Source organism: Conger conger, chromosome 3 (assembly GCF_963514075.1).
Source record: "Conger conger chromosome 3, fConCon1.1, whole genome shotgun sequence".
In the NCBI taxonomy this organism is placed as follows: Eukaryota; Metazoa; Chordata; class Actinopteri; order Anguilliformes; family Congridae; genus Conger; species Conger conger.
Window position 1 is genome coordinate 30,423,964 of NC_083762.1, and position 19,304 is coordinate 30,443,267.

Sequence of the window (19,304 nt, forward strand, 5' to 3'; positions counted from 1 at the left end):
ACGTGTCATCATCTCCCTTATTAAAAAGCACTGCATTTCTCTCTCACATCCAGCCCCACACATAAATACAGCACTAGTATTGGACCCAGTTACAACAGAAGATGGATGTTCCTTATTTAAAGGGCACACTGCACTGTTTATGGAAATATGACCAGGGCTTTTATTGATATCAATAACAAGTTTCATGTGTATTGTCAGAAAGATGATCATCTTTTTTTAATAATTCTGCTTTTATCGAGCTTTATTATGTGTTTATTATACTTATTTAGAATTTTTTCTGATGCTGTACACTATCCACTTAGAGGTTTTCTCGAGTTGTGTGTTCAGAGATACTCTTCTGCATACCACTGTTGTAATGCGTGGTTATTTGCGTTACTGTCACCTTCCTGTCAGCTTCGACTTCTCTCATTACCAACGCATTTTTGCCCACAGAACTGCTGCTCACTGGATGTTTTTTTGTTTTTCATACCATTCTCTGCAAACTCTAGAGACTCTTGGGCCTGAAAATCACAGGAGATCAGCAGTTTCTGAGATACTCAAACCACCCTGTCTGGCACTCATTCCACAGTCAAAGCCATGTAGATCATATTTCCTCACCATTCTGACATTTGGTCTGAACAACAGCTGAACCTCTTGACAATGTCTGGATACTTTTATGCATTTAGTTGCTGCCACATGATTGGCTGATGCAATGTTTGCATTAACAAGCTGGTGTACAGGTCTACCTAATAAATGTATCACTGTGTGTATATGGACAATTACAATGATAATTACAATGAGAACAATTACTATGAAGTTCATATTTGGATCATATTAAAGACTGATAAATATAATATTTTCTGCTTGGGATTTAGTCCGCAAATAGTAAAGTAAGAATACCAGCAACAGTGAAATTATATTAATAAACTGTCTATATTATGAATTTTTGCCTAGCTGTGGATACATGTCAGTCAAAAAAGCCGCTTTTATGTACAATTTTTTACAGTTAATACATTTAGCCGAATAGACCATGGAAACAGGTTCAGCATGGTCCTGTAAAATAAACTTAAAATGAGAAAGAAGGAAGGATTGTGATACAATTTGGCAGGAAAAGAATAAACTCTTACTTCAAAATCTTCAAAATACTCAATGAATAACCTGATAATCCATTCAAGGGAGTGCTTCAGACTGTGTGTCTGGGAGCTGTAAAACAATACAGTGATGCGTCTAGAGGGAAAGGTTTCTGTGGCTTTTATGAGCTCATTTGCACTGTCAAACCTGGGATGTAAGTCACTGGACCATGAGACGACAATGGCAGTAATGGAGTATGAATGAACTAGTATTGGCTTCTGCGGTTGCTGTATCAATGAGAAAGGAATGTTGTATCTTACTAAGGATGTAGTGTTCATTTGTATTTGTTTGCAATATTAGTATAATACAATATCAGCTTGATGGCCTCAGACAGGGAGTTTGATGGGTCATTTAGGTAAATGCTGTGGATTCCCTTTGTTATAATTTTGACATATTGCAACAGCTCGAGATTCATGAACAGGGTGGTGAGAGTGGACATCCTTGCCTGGTCCCTCTGTGCAGTATGAAATTCTGTGATGTTCGTCCATTTGAAGAAACTATGGCCATTGTGAATTATATTAATTATATTTTAATCCCGCAATTAAACATGGGACGACATTGGCTCAGGCAGTAAGAGTAGTCGTCTGGAAGTTGGAGGGTTGCCGGTTCGGTCCCTGCCCTGGGTATGTCCAAGTCCAAGACACCTAACCCCCAAATATTTATTTAAGCAGAAGTCTCCTCCATTTTTAAATTGTGAAATGAAAAATGCCTGAAAAGGTACAAATGGCTGTCACTGGGGCAGTACCGGATAGATAAAAGTCCTACCCCTAGCAAGCAATATCTAATTAATTTGTACCTTCTTTGATTGGAAAACAAACTCATTTGTACCCAAAGAGAATATTACAGTACTTACATTAGGGAAATGTGATCCTTGAAAAACAAAAATGTATCTCCACTGTCACTTTATTGTGTTCAGTTTGCTTAAAGAATCCATTGTACGTGGACAGTATTGACAATTGTACTTGACCATCACAATAACCATCTAGTAACTATACAGACAAAAATACCTGAGGTAACTGCATCCAAATGAATAATGACTGTCCTGTGTCAGAGGGCCGTCAGCTGTGGGGATCCTGAGGTGAAGTTTTCATTTCATAGCTAAACGTTATTGAAGCCAATTATTGTATACTCACGTTAGCAAATGTAAAATGGTAATCAGAGCTACTGTATCATTATTTAAAGTCCTCAAGAATGTCAGGCTCATCAAGGGATTTTATTTTTTATTTTACTCCCGTTTCATTGAAATGCATTTACAACCAATGCTTCTTGTGTTTTTTTTATTGTGTGGTTGTCCATGTGCTTCAAAATGCCCTGTATTAAAATATGACAATGTGCACTTTAGCTACATCTCAAATCTCAAATTTGTACAAAAGCAAATACAGAGGCAAATAAATAAATGGTGGGTCTTTTTCCCAGACATTATGGAGGGCACTGTAAGTGGTGATATTCCAGTACTTCCCATACCAAATTTAATAACTGTTACGGGCCTTTTTGCAAAAAATACATTGATATACGTATGCCCAGAGCTCTGTGACGCACAGCCTCATTACACACAGTGATATGGTAAATCAGTAGATAATTACAGCATACCTGAGTGCACAATGATATACTTGGTTTTGAAACCAGTGTTTAAGGTCAGGATAATAAATACATAGAAAATTGGATTTTCGTGCAAAAGCGCAGCGTTTTTTGCCGAAGCGCAACAGTCTCAGCGTGCGTATTGAAAACGCCAAGGTTTCGTTAACCAGGCAAAAAAAAAAGCTGGGTTGCTTTATGCTATGCCATTTGAAATGTAATATCAATAGCTAAAATGCTTTTTAGTCATCATTTCAATAATATGCCCATAGTTGGTTCTTTGCGGAGGAGAAGCAGAACTGCATTTTCTTACACTTAGATGGTGGTTAGGCATTTTCTGCGCTACTGATTACCGATATTGGTCAGCCAGGCTCCTACGTGCGCTCATCATGTTCCAGAGAGCCTTTACAAAACGTAGATAATAGCATTCCTATGTACAAGTACTTCTGTAGAAGTATGCAATGGCGTAATGGACAATTCCTCCAGAGATATCCTAAGTAGCACTTTTTCATCAAAGTTAGCACATTTTTAGAATTAGAAACTATTATGCATTTGGTTCACTGGACCCTTGCCATGAACAGGAGACTGACATTACCTTATTTCTTGTAGGTCCCCCCACACTTGTTTTGCAACCCACATGATACAAAATAAGGAATTATTGTCGCTAAAGACATGGCAGCTTAAAATAGGTTATACAGATAGAACTATGAGTTTTTATGCTTTCAAACGGTATATCCTGTTACCATTGTGATTGGAAATTGCACCTTGAGAAAAGGAAAAATACATACAATGACACTGGTCCTTCCACATCTTTCCATCATGGCTCACCGTTTATATTAACATGGATGCTCAACCTTGAACATCAAAAGATAAATAATAGTCTCCACATACAGAGTCAAGATGCAGAATGTACAGGTAAATACAGTATCACATAAATAATATAAATAATGTATTTACATAAACATATAATTATATAGTAACATATAACTCTTAAACAAGAACATTATTTCTGATGTTGAGCAAATATTTGTGTGTGCTTGTGTGTTAATGTTTTGTCGAATAAACATAATATTTAGTTAACATCATTTTCTTGAATTTTCCATGAAGGAAACTTTAACAAGAGCCCAAACTGAACTGAATCCTGAATATCTGGACCTTCGATCCCAAGGTGAACTGAATCCCGAATATTGGACCCCGTGCACACCCTTAGTGAGTACCAATGGTCCAGTTTCTCCAGATATCCACTTTTCAGCACCATTCCATTGAGTGAAAAGTGCATACCTCTAGTACAGTAAATACATTATTGAAATCTGTTCAATTCTGTCTCTACTGTATCTACCCTGATCATGTAACAACAACAGACTAATGTACTATTTATCTCAGTTAAAAAAATACTTCTCTCAATAATTTTTGGAGTAATAGTTTGGAGTGCTGTTTAAAAGTAGGGGAGAGTGGAGTAAGTTGCCACACTGTTCATTTCACCAAAATAAGAATAAGAATACATTTTGTGACTTGCTGATGTCCCAATGTTGATGTTGAAGTTCCTGTTTGCATGTGGTCAAAATCACACAAATCTGTGGTGAGGATATGTGAATAACTGTGCCTGAACTGAAATCCATGAATGTCTCATATGGGATACTCACTCCATTATTATTAAAACTGAGTGTACACATGTTTATAAATTATGTGAGATGCATTAATTCCTGAAGGAAGGAATCCAGGAGATTGTGGATTATGCAGTTAGGCAAGTTATCATCTAGCTATTTTTATGACTATGGTATTGTCAAAATACAGTATGTGATATTCTCTTGAGTTATATAATGCACCTAATCTAAATGCCTGATAAAATGTGATCTTGAGAGGCTTGGAAGATGTGTACCATTTTCTTCATCCCTCTGATTTAGATTTTTATTATTGATGTTGCTATCCAATTGAATTTGATTTCCCTCTTCTATTAGATGTAGTGCTGGTGACTTGAGATAACCAGTCAAGGTGTTGAAAGGTAATTCACTTTGTTTGCTGGTCTTGATGGATGATGTAAAATATTGCTTACAAAATGCCCTTCTTGCCAGGTCCTTAAGTCATAAAGCTGTCTCGGGAACATGAAAGGAGATGGCCAGATTTATGATGCAGATATGTACCATGGTAATACTTCTGATCAGGACAAGGGAACTCACCTCAATAATATTTACCACAATAATTCCCCCCTGCAAAATTGATGGAAAATTACATTGCCACACAAAATTGAATTATGAGGCACAATGAAAGCAATACTTTATGTTTTACTAAATCATGTGATTGGTATTTATGCACAAATAGCCAAAGACACAAGACAATAACTGGCCATCACATTAAATTGCCTCTGTGAAAGATTAATGTAAATTAACAAAATAATAGCAATGATCTAATATGAGGATGAGCTGCCAAAAGCGATGTTTATGTTATGTTAAGCTACATTTCTATAAGACATACTTTAAAACAATCACTGTCACCATAATCAAACCTAAAACCAGAAAATGTGTTGACATTTTTTTGGGGAGAAAAATGGTAGCACACAATTTTCTGGGGAGAAAAAAAAAGTGCAATGTTAGTTAGTTAGTTAGTCCAACTCCGATTTTATAAAATTTTATTTAAAAAGAATTTACTGATAACCTATGGCTGGTTTACATGTTTACATGCTCTGTTGTGTCATGACACATATGCGATTAAAAGCAGAACACAAGAAACAGGATTTTTTTTTTAATGATGGTTAATTTGGAAAACAACAAGAACTTGTTCATTCAGGATATTTTACTGTGAACCAGAAGACCACATTTTCATAATGAAACAAAGCTGCAGTTGCGGCTAGTTTTTTCATAAAACTTTAATTCTGCAATGAGCATGTAATATTTTGTGTTTATTTGCAATGGGTTGGAACTGGACTGAAAACCTTGAGTATACAGTACTGTGCAAAGAAAAAAAGAATTTGTACACTGTCCTGCAGTTTTATCAGAAAATCAAGCTGGTAGGTCATACCAGTTTGTTTACAGACTTTGGCTGTCTCACTTGCATCTGGCAATCCAGGGAATCCCACACAGCTTTGATCATTTTTTTCAATCTGAAAAGTTATATATATTACTTAATATTTTACTTTATTTAATGAAATGCAAACATGTCACTGTGACATTACATTATTAGGAAAATTTGTGTGATGTGTAGATAAAATGTGATAAAAATGTGTAGATTTCACCCACGGAATGTAAGAAGGAGTGAAATACCCCACTCTCTCCTAATACATACAGTAATCTGGGCAAGAATAAACAAATTATGCTGTTGAGCTTTTAATATGAACACAGTAGCCCAATGCCCTTCACTGGAAGCACTTATTTTATGACCTTCGCAAATCGTACTTCACGAGAGGTCGTCATGCCTTTCTAGGTGGGATCTGGCATCTCACCTTGTAGCCCATGACAGCACCCTCCATCAGTATAATGAGGTCTACGAGCATTTTGAAATGGAAAGTATTTTCTTGGCCAATCTTGGCACTACTTCAAAAGCCTTCAAGCGCTTGATGGCTGACAGATGCAGAGCTGTGATAGAGTGCACTTTCCTGTTTGCAATAATAGATCTTTTGGACACCATTCAGCAAGTGTGGCAATGGTGTCCACAGGAGTGCCAAATTGTGCTGGCTTTCACACAGAAATAACTATGTACTACCACATCATTTTGCTATCAAATGTCCCCAGCATGTCCATGGTAAAGAGCCACTGCTAATGTGAGTGTAATCCTCCTGTCCCACTCCCAATACAGCTATTCTCATGATTGGATTTAATGCAAACCTTCACCTTTAATTTGATTACATATCAATTACATCCATATTTGGTGATCCATATAGGAATTACTTCCCTTTTATTTATGGTCCCCCCATTTAAGTGGACCAAAAGTGATCAGGCTGTGTATTCAATCGCTTGTGATATTGAAGGTATAAGGAAGCTTTCAGTATCTAGCCTATGTTCTATGCCTTATTCTCTTGTGTTGGTTTATGTTTTCCGAGCCTCCACATATGCTCTTGTTGACTGAAGTTTTACCATCACCCAAGCTTTGGTTAGTTGTTTTGCTGAAATAACATTACCACAATATTATTAGCATATGGTACAGACAAGGGCAGAGGCAGACTTTGAAATTCTAAGCAAGTATTGGATCTGGTTGGACCCTGTTGGGAAATAGTTTCAACAGCTTTAAATATGGGATTTTAACACAACAATAGGGAGTAATTTCAGGGGAATACCTGGTTGCCCCTCGTGGATAATAATTCAATTTCTCCCACACATTTTTCATGGTATTGGTCTTTAGTTGTTATGAAGAGTTGAACATAAGGATAGTACAAGGAATGAGACATATTAAGGGTGAGAAAGAAAGATTGCTTTAAATGCATTCCTTTTTTGCAGCACATTTTTCTCTCCCAAAAGCACTGCTCTTCGGTAATGAAAATAGCTTCTTGGGGTTTATCCCCAAGGATATGCTCTGCAGTACATTTGAATGTACTAATTAGGACCATGGTCGTTAATTGGAACTTTGAAAGCCAGAGTTGTAGTTTCTGAAAGCATACTCTTGGGAAATGTTGGTTCTACTAATAGGGCTCTTCACCTCCAACCAATACTGTTTACCAAAGACCAAGGGCAAACTTTCTTGTGGCTCCTTTCATCATACATTCTTGTTAGTGAAAGTGTAGAACCTTAATTGTAAAAACACCTTGCGGCTGTATGACACATGTGGATATGCAAATCTTTATTTATTTACAGTTTTTTTCACTGAAAGTCATGCTGTACTTAAAATTATTTTGGGAAATTTAAATAAATAAGTATACCACTTAAATGTCAAATTTAAGCTTCTTTCCAATGACTTAAATGGTGAATACTGAAATATTAAAATATCAACATAAGAAGATTACTGGTCAGTAGGCAGAGAGGCTCAAGAAAACTAAAGAATATGTTTTTGACAAAGGGCATAAGGAGACCATTGTCACTTTTATTTATTTATTTAGTATCAAGCCTCCTTGCAGTACAGCTCCCATCAGGATAGCTTATTTAGCACATACTTGGATTATCATTGAATACATCCATATTTATGGCTGTTACTGCTACCTTTTGTTGACGATTTATAATATAGGAGTGCTCCAAAGCCTTGTGGATGAACTGGCTGCAAAACACACTGCACTACATTGAGATTTAGAAATTGCAAAAGAGGAGTGCTATACTGAATATGAACACCAAATATTATGTACTTATAAGCCTAGTACTGAATCATCAAGCAATACATCAAGCACTGCATCATCATAGAAAATAAATAAATAAATAAATAAATAAATAAATAAATAAATAAACAATTGGAACATACTCATGTATAAACAATCAAATTAATATTTATTTATTTATTTAATGCATTGGAAGAAATCTTTTTTAGGCCTAGAGTCTACATAAAATCATGACTAGCTAACTCACTTAACTAATCCAAGTTTAAGGGCTCTATCTTCATAGCCTTATTCTATAGTCTAAAGTGCATTATCTAACGTGTAGCACATTTTAGGGTGTGGTTAGACATACTTTTGCTAGTTCCACATATAGTTCAAGTGCAATGTAAGGCACAAAGGGCGTCATCAGAATGTCATCTTCTATTCCCTTTCATGCCAACTGCTTTATGTTGGCCTAGCTTGCATGTATTCAATTTAATTAATCACTTCTCATCAATGCTGCACCAATCAAAAAGTCTGAAATCGCTATATGTTTGCGTTGGTTGGCAATTCCTTTCAAAATACCACATTTTGAACCTCTCTCACCCGTTTCTAAACCATCTGAATGCTATTGAGCAGGTCTACTACAATGTCAACGGGCACGCCACATTGCACCATTTGGTATTGCTACATTTCTGTGTTATGGATACCCTAATAAAATTGCATAAAACATTTAGACTTCTTTTGTGCAAAAATAACTAATAACTAATCTTTTAAATCCAACAAATCCAAATCCAACTCATTCTGCGGGTAATTCAGAAATGTATGTATATATATATATATATATATATATAAATGTATATATTTTATTACATTTTAATTAGACCTCAAAAATCCAACTCAAATGACACTAATCAAAAATTATATTATTAAATTCTATTAAGAGAATCATGAGACCATTTTCTTCAGCAATGTTATCGTGAGTGTAGCTAGCTATATTGGCTAGCTATCATTAGGAAAACTAAAGGACAGGGTATTCATTTTCCTGACCTGTACTGTATGAAATGAAACAAACGATTAACAATTAAACAATTAAACTTCCTGTTTACTCTGCGAGCTAATGGCGGTTTCACGGAAGTTGCAACGCGCGAGCTGAGATCTGTGAGATGCGACAGATTTCTCCCCTACTTTTTTGAGTGTTTCACAAAGAAATCGCAATTACAAGCCTCAAACGCAGGTCGCAAGCGCGTCCATGTAGGCAATCAGTAAATCGGTTATCATCCGCCTGTTTCCTTTTCTATCAGTTTTTCATTTCTGCACAGCATTAGCTCTAATGTGTTAACCACATATGATAAATTGGTCTGTCTTGTTCGACTAGCCAAAGTACACATTGTATCAGACTCGAATGACAAAATAAAACACAAAACCCCTCTGGGACATGGTGGTTACACCAATAAATGTATGCTACATCGTATATAGCCTAATTTACAGACTGAACAAGTGTCATTGAAGAAGTCCATGCATTCTAAACAATTTGTCCTGGTTTTAGAAAAACATGCTCTGATTCATTTTGATGAGTCGAACTTCCTAACACTAATTTCTAGCTCTAGCCCAATGCATTCATTATAGTGAGCACGATTAAATCATGCATCGTTATGCATACATGCTATGAAAACAAAACCTTTGATTGAGAATATAGACTGTAGAAGACTGAGAACCAAGAACATCATCATTGAACAGCAAATTACCACTTTGAGTTCACCTTTTCCTCCATTATAATTGCATGGCACTGCATGTGGTGAAACTTATGTAGGAATACATCCCATGCATTTTGAAATATGGTGGGTCTATTTTTTTTTTATATTAAAATTTATACAGATCCTGGAGAACCTGTTAAGATATATGTGATCCTAGACATCAGTGCCAACCAAGATATTTAAATAACAAAACAATGCACTCCCCCCTCCCAATGAACTTATGAGATTTCCTTTTTCATTTAGAAATGACATTTTTGAATACCATTCACTTATGATTATCTGACCTGACCAGAACATTGCAATAAGCTACACCAAAATGATAATGAGCTGCTCACTCTTGACTGACACCCATTTAAGCGCACGGTGAGTCCTGAAATGACCAGAGACATCGGGATCATCTTGAAAATATGAATTTGGCAGCACGTCAGCTCGCAACACAGTATGCAACAGCATGATGGGCCCTATGTGTGATGTCATCATATATGTCTCCAGTTTTCCTTTTAACAATTACAATTTTCCCGAGACAGCCGCACCAAAAGAAATACGAAACTACTGTCTATAAAATTTTCAATGATGAGAACAAGCCAGTTTAACAAAAATTATACTCTTCAGTTTAAATACTCAAAATGTGCATAATGCTCCCTCTATTGTGAGCAGAATCCTTGCAGATGATTATGGAATCTCTGAGGGGCTTCACCAGAGAGTAGCAGGAGATTTTATTAATGCTTTCAAGACTTGGACTGGTATTAGTTCAGGCATTTTACTGCAACTTTGATTAGTTAAGTGTGAATACCGCAGTGCTTCCCACAAGCAGGTTGTTTATGTTTTCACGGCTGAGCTTCTTCAAGGAGCCTTTGACAATGGTGTTCCCCATATGACTCAGGATTAGCATTGTAAATTGTATATGCAAAAGTTGTTAAATGCGAAATGACATGTTGCAACCATATACACAGTTGATCAATGAGACAGGCCAATATCCATAAACAGCACTCCACAAAGGATTTTAAGGGACACTTTGTGTGCAAATATAAATCATTTAGTGAAGAAGCAATAAAATCAAGAAGTTATTTTCCCTATTATCTTGGTGGTTGAATAGGAATACTGATGCATAAACAATCATACTCCTAATGGTAAATGGTAAAGTGACAAATTCAGTAATAGCCAACTGGTTAAAGCTGAGTATAGTGGTGTTTTAAGCCATCTATTTAAGCCTTCTTAAAATTACAGCAAGTAGGGAGCATTTTATAAGCAAGTTGGAAAGTAATCCTCAGTTTGTTGCGATTATTCACAGTTTGTCTAACTGTTGGTCTTGCCATATCCAGGGGAAAATGAAACTGGGAGTGACTTTTTTGTTTTAAGCTTTTTAGCCCTTGCAGCTTTAATAGAGAGCTAACTTTTATGTCTAATTATATTCCTTGAAACATAAAAATCATAAAATGAATAGCTGTTACTCCTCCCTTGATTCTACTGCTTGAAATAGTACTTGGACTGGGGTGGCAGGTAACCCATCAGCCAAATTAGGCCAATACCTATCCAGCACTGACAGTTTCCCACAGAACTACAATTGCCACAGAGTCAGGAAACATTCATTTCTGTACCATCTTAGCATCTAAATTGTCACACTGATGTTTTCCTTGTCTTGTTAAGCCATTTCCACATGCCACCATTTAGAATGTCTCATTAATGTGCTTTTTATTTCTGAAATGTAGAAGTTTCACATGGTGATATGGGAACTTGGGAAGAGTATGGAACAAAAAAGTTAATCAGCTTTTCTGGATTTGAATTTCTGTTGAGCTTGATGAATTCTCGCTCTAACCAAACCTCAAATAAGAGATAAGACAGGAAAATTCAGTACAGCATGGTTACAGATTCTTTACTCTGCTTAGGCTATGCTCAGCTTTAATCCATTGCCAGCCACAGAATCTTTCAGGGCTTTGTTCATTCCATCAGAAACCAGTTCTGAATTTTCATTTAATAGAATGGGAGATTAGTCAAGGTACAAGGCTTAATCAATACAGAATTAATTAATACAAATTAATTAATTAATTAATATTAAAATATACACTCACTGAGTACTTTATTAGGTAGACCTGTGCACCAGCTTGTTCATGCAAATATTTCATCAGCCAATCATGTGACAACACCTAAATGCATACAAACATGCAGATATGGTCAAAAGGTGCAGCTGTTTTTCAGACCAAATGTCAGAATGGGGAAGGAATGCGATCTAAGTGACTTTGTCCGTGAAATGATTGTTGGTGTCTGACAGGGTGGTTAGAGTATCTCAGAAACTGCTGATCTCCAGGAATTTTCTCATCATTTTCAGAGACTGGATATGTTGCGTCTGCCATTTAAACTGCACATTTAATGACGTTTGCAGTGACATATAGCGACAATAAATAGGCCTAATATAAGCCCCTTTTCAGTTACATTTTGTAGCAAGTTAGTGCCTGCAGCACTATACCTTTGTAGCGATTTAAGATACCTCTGAACGGTTTTCCATTAACAGAATATGGTGGTAGCGCAAAAACTTGATGCTGATGCGCATCAATCATTACATTAATGAACAAGTAATTATGTATTGACTTATTCTTCATTTGAACTTGAATTAGAGTACTGGGGGGGGGGAAGAATGGGTACAACCATTCTTGGATACATTTCAAATTAATGAAATTAATGAAGAGAGCACAACTGTTCAGATTGGCCACTGTATTGACAGTCATCTTTCAAGAATAATCACAGGACCATGAGTGATACAGACATCCGGAGATTCACCACCCCCACCTCTGTACTATTGGGGAGAAACTACAGGGCCTCCAATTACATCCGAATTGGTACATGAAATGCCTATGTACTGTAGCAATTATATCTCAGGCGTTGTTTGGGAAAGCCACTTGTCTAAAACAAATACATTGGTTTAAAAAGTTTTGCTTCAATGTAGCTTCTACTGTGGTTTCATTTGGAGATCTGCCGTACAGTGGCAAATTTTCATATATTTTTTTGTTTTTCCAAAGTAACTGCTTGTTTGCACAACCACAATCACTTGGCAAATGCGAGCACTCTAATGCATTGCTGTCTGAAATACTTGCAATGTCTGACAGTAGGCAGCATTTTTTTGTTGGCAGATTCTGACAGTTTGCAGATAATGCAGATTACACACTACACAATGGATAGAAAGAAATTAACAATAATAGTAAAATAATCTTAGCTAGCCATTTAAATGTGCTAGCTGAGTCATTCTTTGTATGCGGTTGCTTTTTTGTCCCTCAGACAAATCATATAAAATTACCTTTAAAATGCAGATTAAAATAGCTCTCCATGGGATTATAGATTTTTAATTGCATTTTTTACATAAAACATAAATATTTATTTTAAAGGCATTTTAATCATTTTCCTAGAGGACAATCAACATACTTTCCTCATGTCCCCTCCTATGATGTGCCACCAATCGTACTGAATCTCTGTCATAAACAACATATTTTTTTCCTCAAAGTCAAATCTCTTCTTTAAAATCAAATGAATATATCATGTTCCGTCTTAAATAATTAATTTCTCACAAAATTACTACAGATGGTCTGTCCCTTTAAGAAATTAACAAAACCCACTATGACATCACTTTGGTCAACAAGGAAAAGTTGGTAAGTGTTTGCACTCCTCTTAATTTGAGGTATTTTAATGTCTGTCACTTGGATGCAGGGATGTAGATCCAGAAAGGTGGCAGAAATATCTTGATGAGGAAAGGGAAAATGGAGGAAATACAACAAATTAGGGGTAAAAAAAAGACAATAGCTCAGTGAGAGAGAGAAGCATGGACAAAAGAAAAAATGCTAAAAGGAGAGCCAAAGCAAGGGCAGCTGAATGTACAGCTTTTACCCCGCCTTCCACCTCCCCAATTACTTCAACATGCTCTAGTGCCAGGGCCCTCAAGGTTAGTGCATGTTTAGCTAGGGTCTTGTTTTATGAAAGACCAAAGCATCAAAGTACTAAATTGCCAAGATTCAGTTTGGTGCCATCCATCCATCCATTATCTTAACCCGCTTATCCTGAACAGGGTCACAGGGGGGCTGGAGCCTATCCCAGCATACATTGGGCGAAAGGCAGGAATACACCCTGGACAGGTCGCCAGTCCATCGCATTCACTCATACACTCATACCTATGGGCAAGACTCTCCAATCAGCCTAGCCAGCATCTCTTTGGACTGTGGGAGGAAACCGGAGTACCTGGAGGAAACCCACGCAGACACGGGGAGAACATGCAAACTCTGGACAGAGAGGCCCCGGCCGACGGGGATTCGAACCCAGGACATCCTGGCTGTGAGGCGGCAGTGCTACCCACTGCACCTTCCGTGCCGCCTCAGTTTGGTGCAATTTGGGTTATTAAGCAAAATTGTCAGCTCTATAAATCAACTAATTAAAAGATTGACGGGTCATTGCAAGGTGTGAATATAAATATTTGTATTTTAATAGTAGTAGTAATTTTAGTCATAATATTTTGCTAATAGTAGTAGTAAGTGGAGTGGAGGATCAGCGAAGAGTCAGAGATTCTACCAAAAACTGAAAAGATAAAAATGAAAGAAAGAAAAAAAAGAAGGTTGATGCGCACCAAGGACAAGAACAAATCCCCTCATTCAAGGGTGAACTCTATGATGAGACAGTTTCCTGTTCATCCGGCCATTAGAACGACAGAGAGAGAGAAGCAGATGATTACCTGTGTAGTGGTTGGAAAAATAGTGAAATACAGACTTCAGAACAAGCCCAGGCCACTTTAGGGTTTTCAAAGAAGAGGGCAAAGTCGAGTGGGACCATGTCTCGTACTGATGAGGAGCCGTGTCTCACAAGGAACTGCATTGAAGACTTCTAAGAGATAACGTAAGCAGAATGAAACAGGCAAAAACACAGAAAAAGATAAATTGCAGAAGAGATGCTTACAGATACAATGAACAACATACACAGAACGTTTTTTGCAGCACATCCTTAGCACATTTATTTTCCTTTTTTTTGTGACCTATGGCCATTTTGGGTTGTTCCCCCAGGAGAAGCTGATTGAGACCCTTACATGCGTTGATTTGATGGTGAGAGCTCTTTACTATAGAGGGCTTCTAGACAGCAGAAGCCTTGAGCGAATGTGCAACCCCAAGATGAAGTCATTTGCATATGGGAAGTGCAAAGAATGTCTCAGTACAACAAAAAAATCCCCTAAGACCCCTCACAAGTGCTGAAATTCCCATAGTCCAGTGGGGACAAGCCAGAGAGATGATAAAAAACAGCAGTAACAGTCAAAAAAGTCATGGATGTTTCTGAAGATGACCTGTATAGCCAGTTTTAGGAGAGGCTATTCACATTCACATGTCACATTTGTAATATAAGGTGGCAATATTCAACCTACAGGGAGCTACGAGATGGCCTAAGCCGAGTGAAGTTCTAATTCACATCGACTTTAGTGAGAACTACGTGTGCAAGTATGCAAATGAGCTGCAATCTCATGGTCCTGCGAGCCAGTACAGAACAGAAATACAATTTCTTCTTGGCCTCCACTGAACTCTTTAAAGAAGGGTTTAAAGAGTTTGTGTGGCATTTTTTTTGAAGCCAGCCATCACTGCTGAATTGCCATTTGAACATTTTAATCATTAGAAACTTTAATTACATGTAGCACAGATGAATAGACCTGGGACATTATATCGCAGGGATCATCAAATCATGGTCCTCGAGGTCCGAGGACTGCTGATTTTCCACCTTACCTCAGAGTCAGGTGTGAAGACAATCTAGCCAATCAATAGAACTAATTGTTCAGCTAATTACCTGGGAGAAAAGAAAACCAGATATTAACAGAGGCACAACGAAATGTCACAACCAGTCATGTCGTTTCTGGCACCAATATACAATATAATGTACAAATATTTTGGTAAGGCAAACATGCTATTCAAATGAATCCTGAAAATTTAGTTTTTGTAAAAACTTTTTACAGTGTTGTATTTTCTCACCCAATTATAACACCAATATATTTCCAACAGCTAGGTTACTTACCTAGCTAGCTAGTTATCTATACTTCAGGCTTAAGTTGCAATGCTGGTCTAGGATCTGATTTCCCGAAATAGCTAAGTAACATTATGTCTGACCCTGGATCAATGGGTCATGTACTTTACACCACAAATAACACCATCTCTGTTTAATCTATAGCTATTGTAGGAAAACCCCCCAAATACACCAAAACGCGGAAGTATCCAAGAGGTGAAGGAAATGCGTGTAGTCTGACCAATGCTACTGGAACAGGGTTAATTTAATTTTGTTCTCATTTATCTGACTCCAAAAGATAAATTCAACTGCTCCTCTGTTCTAACAGTTTAACAAAAGGAACTGCAGATGTTCGCCAATAGTGTGGCTCTATAAGATCGCTATCTATTTGTATAGACGCGGACGTACCTGTGGCATGTATAGCCTACAATGACACAGTATGTATCTTGTGATGGCACTGGTGTATAGGCGAGTGACTACGGGGTGCAGGTATCCTAGGTTGTCTTTGTGTGTTAGGACTCTAAACTGCTAAGTGTGCAGTGGTGTAAGTCAAGAGGATGCAGGTTCAAATTAATACAATTTATTAAACAATGTGCATTGCAGAAATAGAATGACAATGTGTTACAAGAATTACAAGTTGTAATATGAATGGCTATACGCAAACAGTGCGCAGGAGATCGTATTAGCGAGTCTCCTCGAACCATTCCACATTTCCCTCTATATACCCAGGGTTTTCAGGAAAAACAACAAATCATCAAATAAAGACGGAGGTAACAACAATGATCCTGCTGATGTCCAACAAACCTGGTTAACCTTTGTATTACAGCTGGATGCTGACTCACAGGTAACTTGCATTACTTGTGGTTAATTCCTACAAGATCTTTATTCAGCAACCAGTGTACTACACCAAACTATTTCCCACATCATTAGCTATCTAAAGACACCAAACACTGTATGTGGAAAACCCATGGTTTATACAGTGCTATTTCAACTCATCAGTTCTGGGAGCATTCCACTGAGGTGGCAGAATTGCGCAGAGGCAGCACAATGATGACGAGCACTGTCTTTTCATCAAACCTTGCTGACCCTGTGTCAACATGGTCAACACAGTCTGTTTCCTTTTGGGGGTCTGCAGAGAGGCACACTTATGTAAAATGCCCTACACTATTCTCGCCATCAAAAGTCTCTATCGGTGTGTCTTGGTGGATAATTTAGGTATCGATAGCAAGCTAGCTCCATTTGACCAAATGAAAGATAATTTTGACATACCAAACAAGGATTTAAAAAAGTTTTTACAGTTTTACAAACTGATATCCCCTGGCAGACTAAAGGGTAGGAAATATTTCAGTTTTATATCTGTCAAGGGATATATACCTCCTCTTATGACACATTGAGGGTGTCTTAATTAATGTGCATGGACAAAATGTTAAGTTTACTCGCTGAACCTATCTAACCTGTTCTGTTAGCAGAAAATATTCCCCAAAACATCTCATATGTGCTTTAAATGTAAGACCAGCTTAGGTGCCTTGATGCATCTATTTTGGAATTGTAATAGGATTTAACTCTACTGGAAGGGAGTTCACATAATTATACATAAAGATACTCACATAATTATACAAAAGATACAAAAGAATTTGACATGTCACCAAGTATTTACCTTTTGAATTTTCACACTGACATATCGATCACGTATAAATATTCTTATATACTAGACTAAAAATTGTATACTGTTATTATGGTCAAAACCAGAGACACCACCTTCCAAGATATGGCTCACACGGGTAGCTAATCTACTACACTTGGAAAATTTTTGAAGATTTCGGCACCTTTGGTGATATCTGGAGACTACCTGTGAAAAAAGCAAGAAGAAATATACTGTATATATACAGTAGTTCATCGATTTTTTTCTTTGTCTTTTAAAAAAATATTTGCTACCCAAGATGGGCCCGGACATGTCCAATTTCATGTCCATGATCTCCACTGCCAAGATAAGATTCATGCAGCTGTTCCCACATTGCTCCAGGGAGGATTGTCCTTTCCTTTGTCTAATGAACTGAGTCACTTTGGATAAAAGCATCAGGTAAATAACTGTGATGTAACATCCGTGATTCTCCTACAAGTTGGAGGAAAAAATCTCAAATGTGGCTTTTGGCATGCAGTCAATGGGTACCCAGTAAAGCAGTGGGGGTCACTAGAGAGCGATGACATGTGAACCCATCAGCCACAGTTGGTGCTGGCACGGTCTGGATTAATTCCGGGAATGTGGGGCTCATCCAATCACCATAGTGTGGCGCCTTAACCAATTGAGGTATGCAGCAATTTGCCCCTATTGAATAAAATTTTTCTTGGTTGCACTATATGCAATGTCAACCAAGCTGTCACACTTTTACATAGTCGATAAGACAATTAATTTGTCCTTTGAGAGGACTGATGTAAAGAACACTGCCACTGTTACTTACTGTAATCTAATTATAGAAAACCTTTCTGAGAACTCAATAATACAACATGATGAAGTACCTGATAAAGTGGTCACTGAGTATATACAATGGGCTCCAGAATTATTGGCACCCTTGATAAATATGCACCAAAAAATAAAATAAAATAATGCCGTTATTGAAATAAACTTTATTTTACAACACATGTAAAGCTTATTAATGATTCAATGGATTCAACCGGTCTTACATTTTTCAAATAGAAAATGTATTTCCCCAAGAAACAGGTTTCAGAATTATTGGCACCCCTGGTTTCATATGCTGTGCACCTACCCTTGACAAATCCGATAACTGAATCTTCTCTTATCATTTGTGATAAGGTTAGAGAATGCATTTAGAGGGATTTCTGACCATTCCTACATGCAGAACATTTCAAGATCTTTGATATCCTTGGGATTGCGTTTATGGACTGCTCTCTTCAGTTCAGACCTCAGGTTTTCAATTGGATTTAAGTCCGGAGGCTAAGAATGGCCATTACCGAACATGGATGTTGTTTTCATTCATTCATTCATTATCCTAACCCGCTTATCCTGAACAGGGTCACAGGGGGGCTGGAGCCTATCCCAGCATACATTGGGAAAGGCAGGAATACACCCTGGACAGGTTGCCAGTCCATTGCACACACACCATTCACTCACATACTCTATGGGCAATTTAGACTCTCCAATCAGTGTAACCTGCATGTCTTTGGACTGTGGGAGGAAACCGGAGTACCCAGAGGAAACCCACGCAAACATGGGGAGAACATGCAAACTCCACACAGAGAGGACCCGGCCAACGGGGATTCGAACCCAGGACCTCCTTGCTGTGAGGCGGCAGTGCTACCCACTGCACCATCCGTGCCGCCTGGATGTTGTTTTACTTAACAATTTTTGTGTGGATCATTGTCATTGTCTTGCTGTCCATATTTGACAGTAAGTATGATGTGCCGTGTCAATGGTGTCTGTGGCCAAAATGTACAATTTTGGTCTCATCTGACCACATCACCCGTTTCCAGTCATAATTTCAATGAGGTTTGGCAAACTCAGGTTTTCAGAAACAAAAATATTATGTAAAGTGACTGTAAAGATAAATCGGAATGGCTTCAAGTGGCATTATATGGTGTAATTATGGTATGTATTAAGTATCAGCAACTGCAGAAAAATCAAT

The 19,304-nt window shown here is 37.5% G+C and overlaps 1 protein-coding gene across 3 annotated transcripts in view; it reads left to right on the forward strand.

Annotated features, from left to right (window-relative positions):
• The window catches only part of LOC133124376 (protocadherin-9-like), a 132,841-nt gene that overhangs the window by 34,591 nt on the left and 78,946 nt on the right, over positions 1–19,304 (forward strand). The window contains exon 4 of one of the 3 annotated variants that reach the window (XM_061235526.1): positions 1,969–1,996. The exons of the other annotated variants lie outside the window; for them this stretch is intronic. Coding sequence (XP_061091510.1) covers positions 1,969–1,996 — 28 coding nt within the window. The remainder of the gene's footprint in view (positions 1–1,968; positions 1,997–19,304) is intronic. 3 annotated transcript variants of the gene reach the window in all.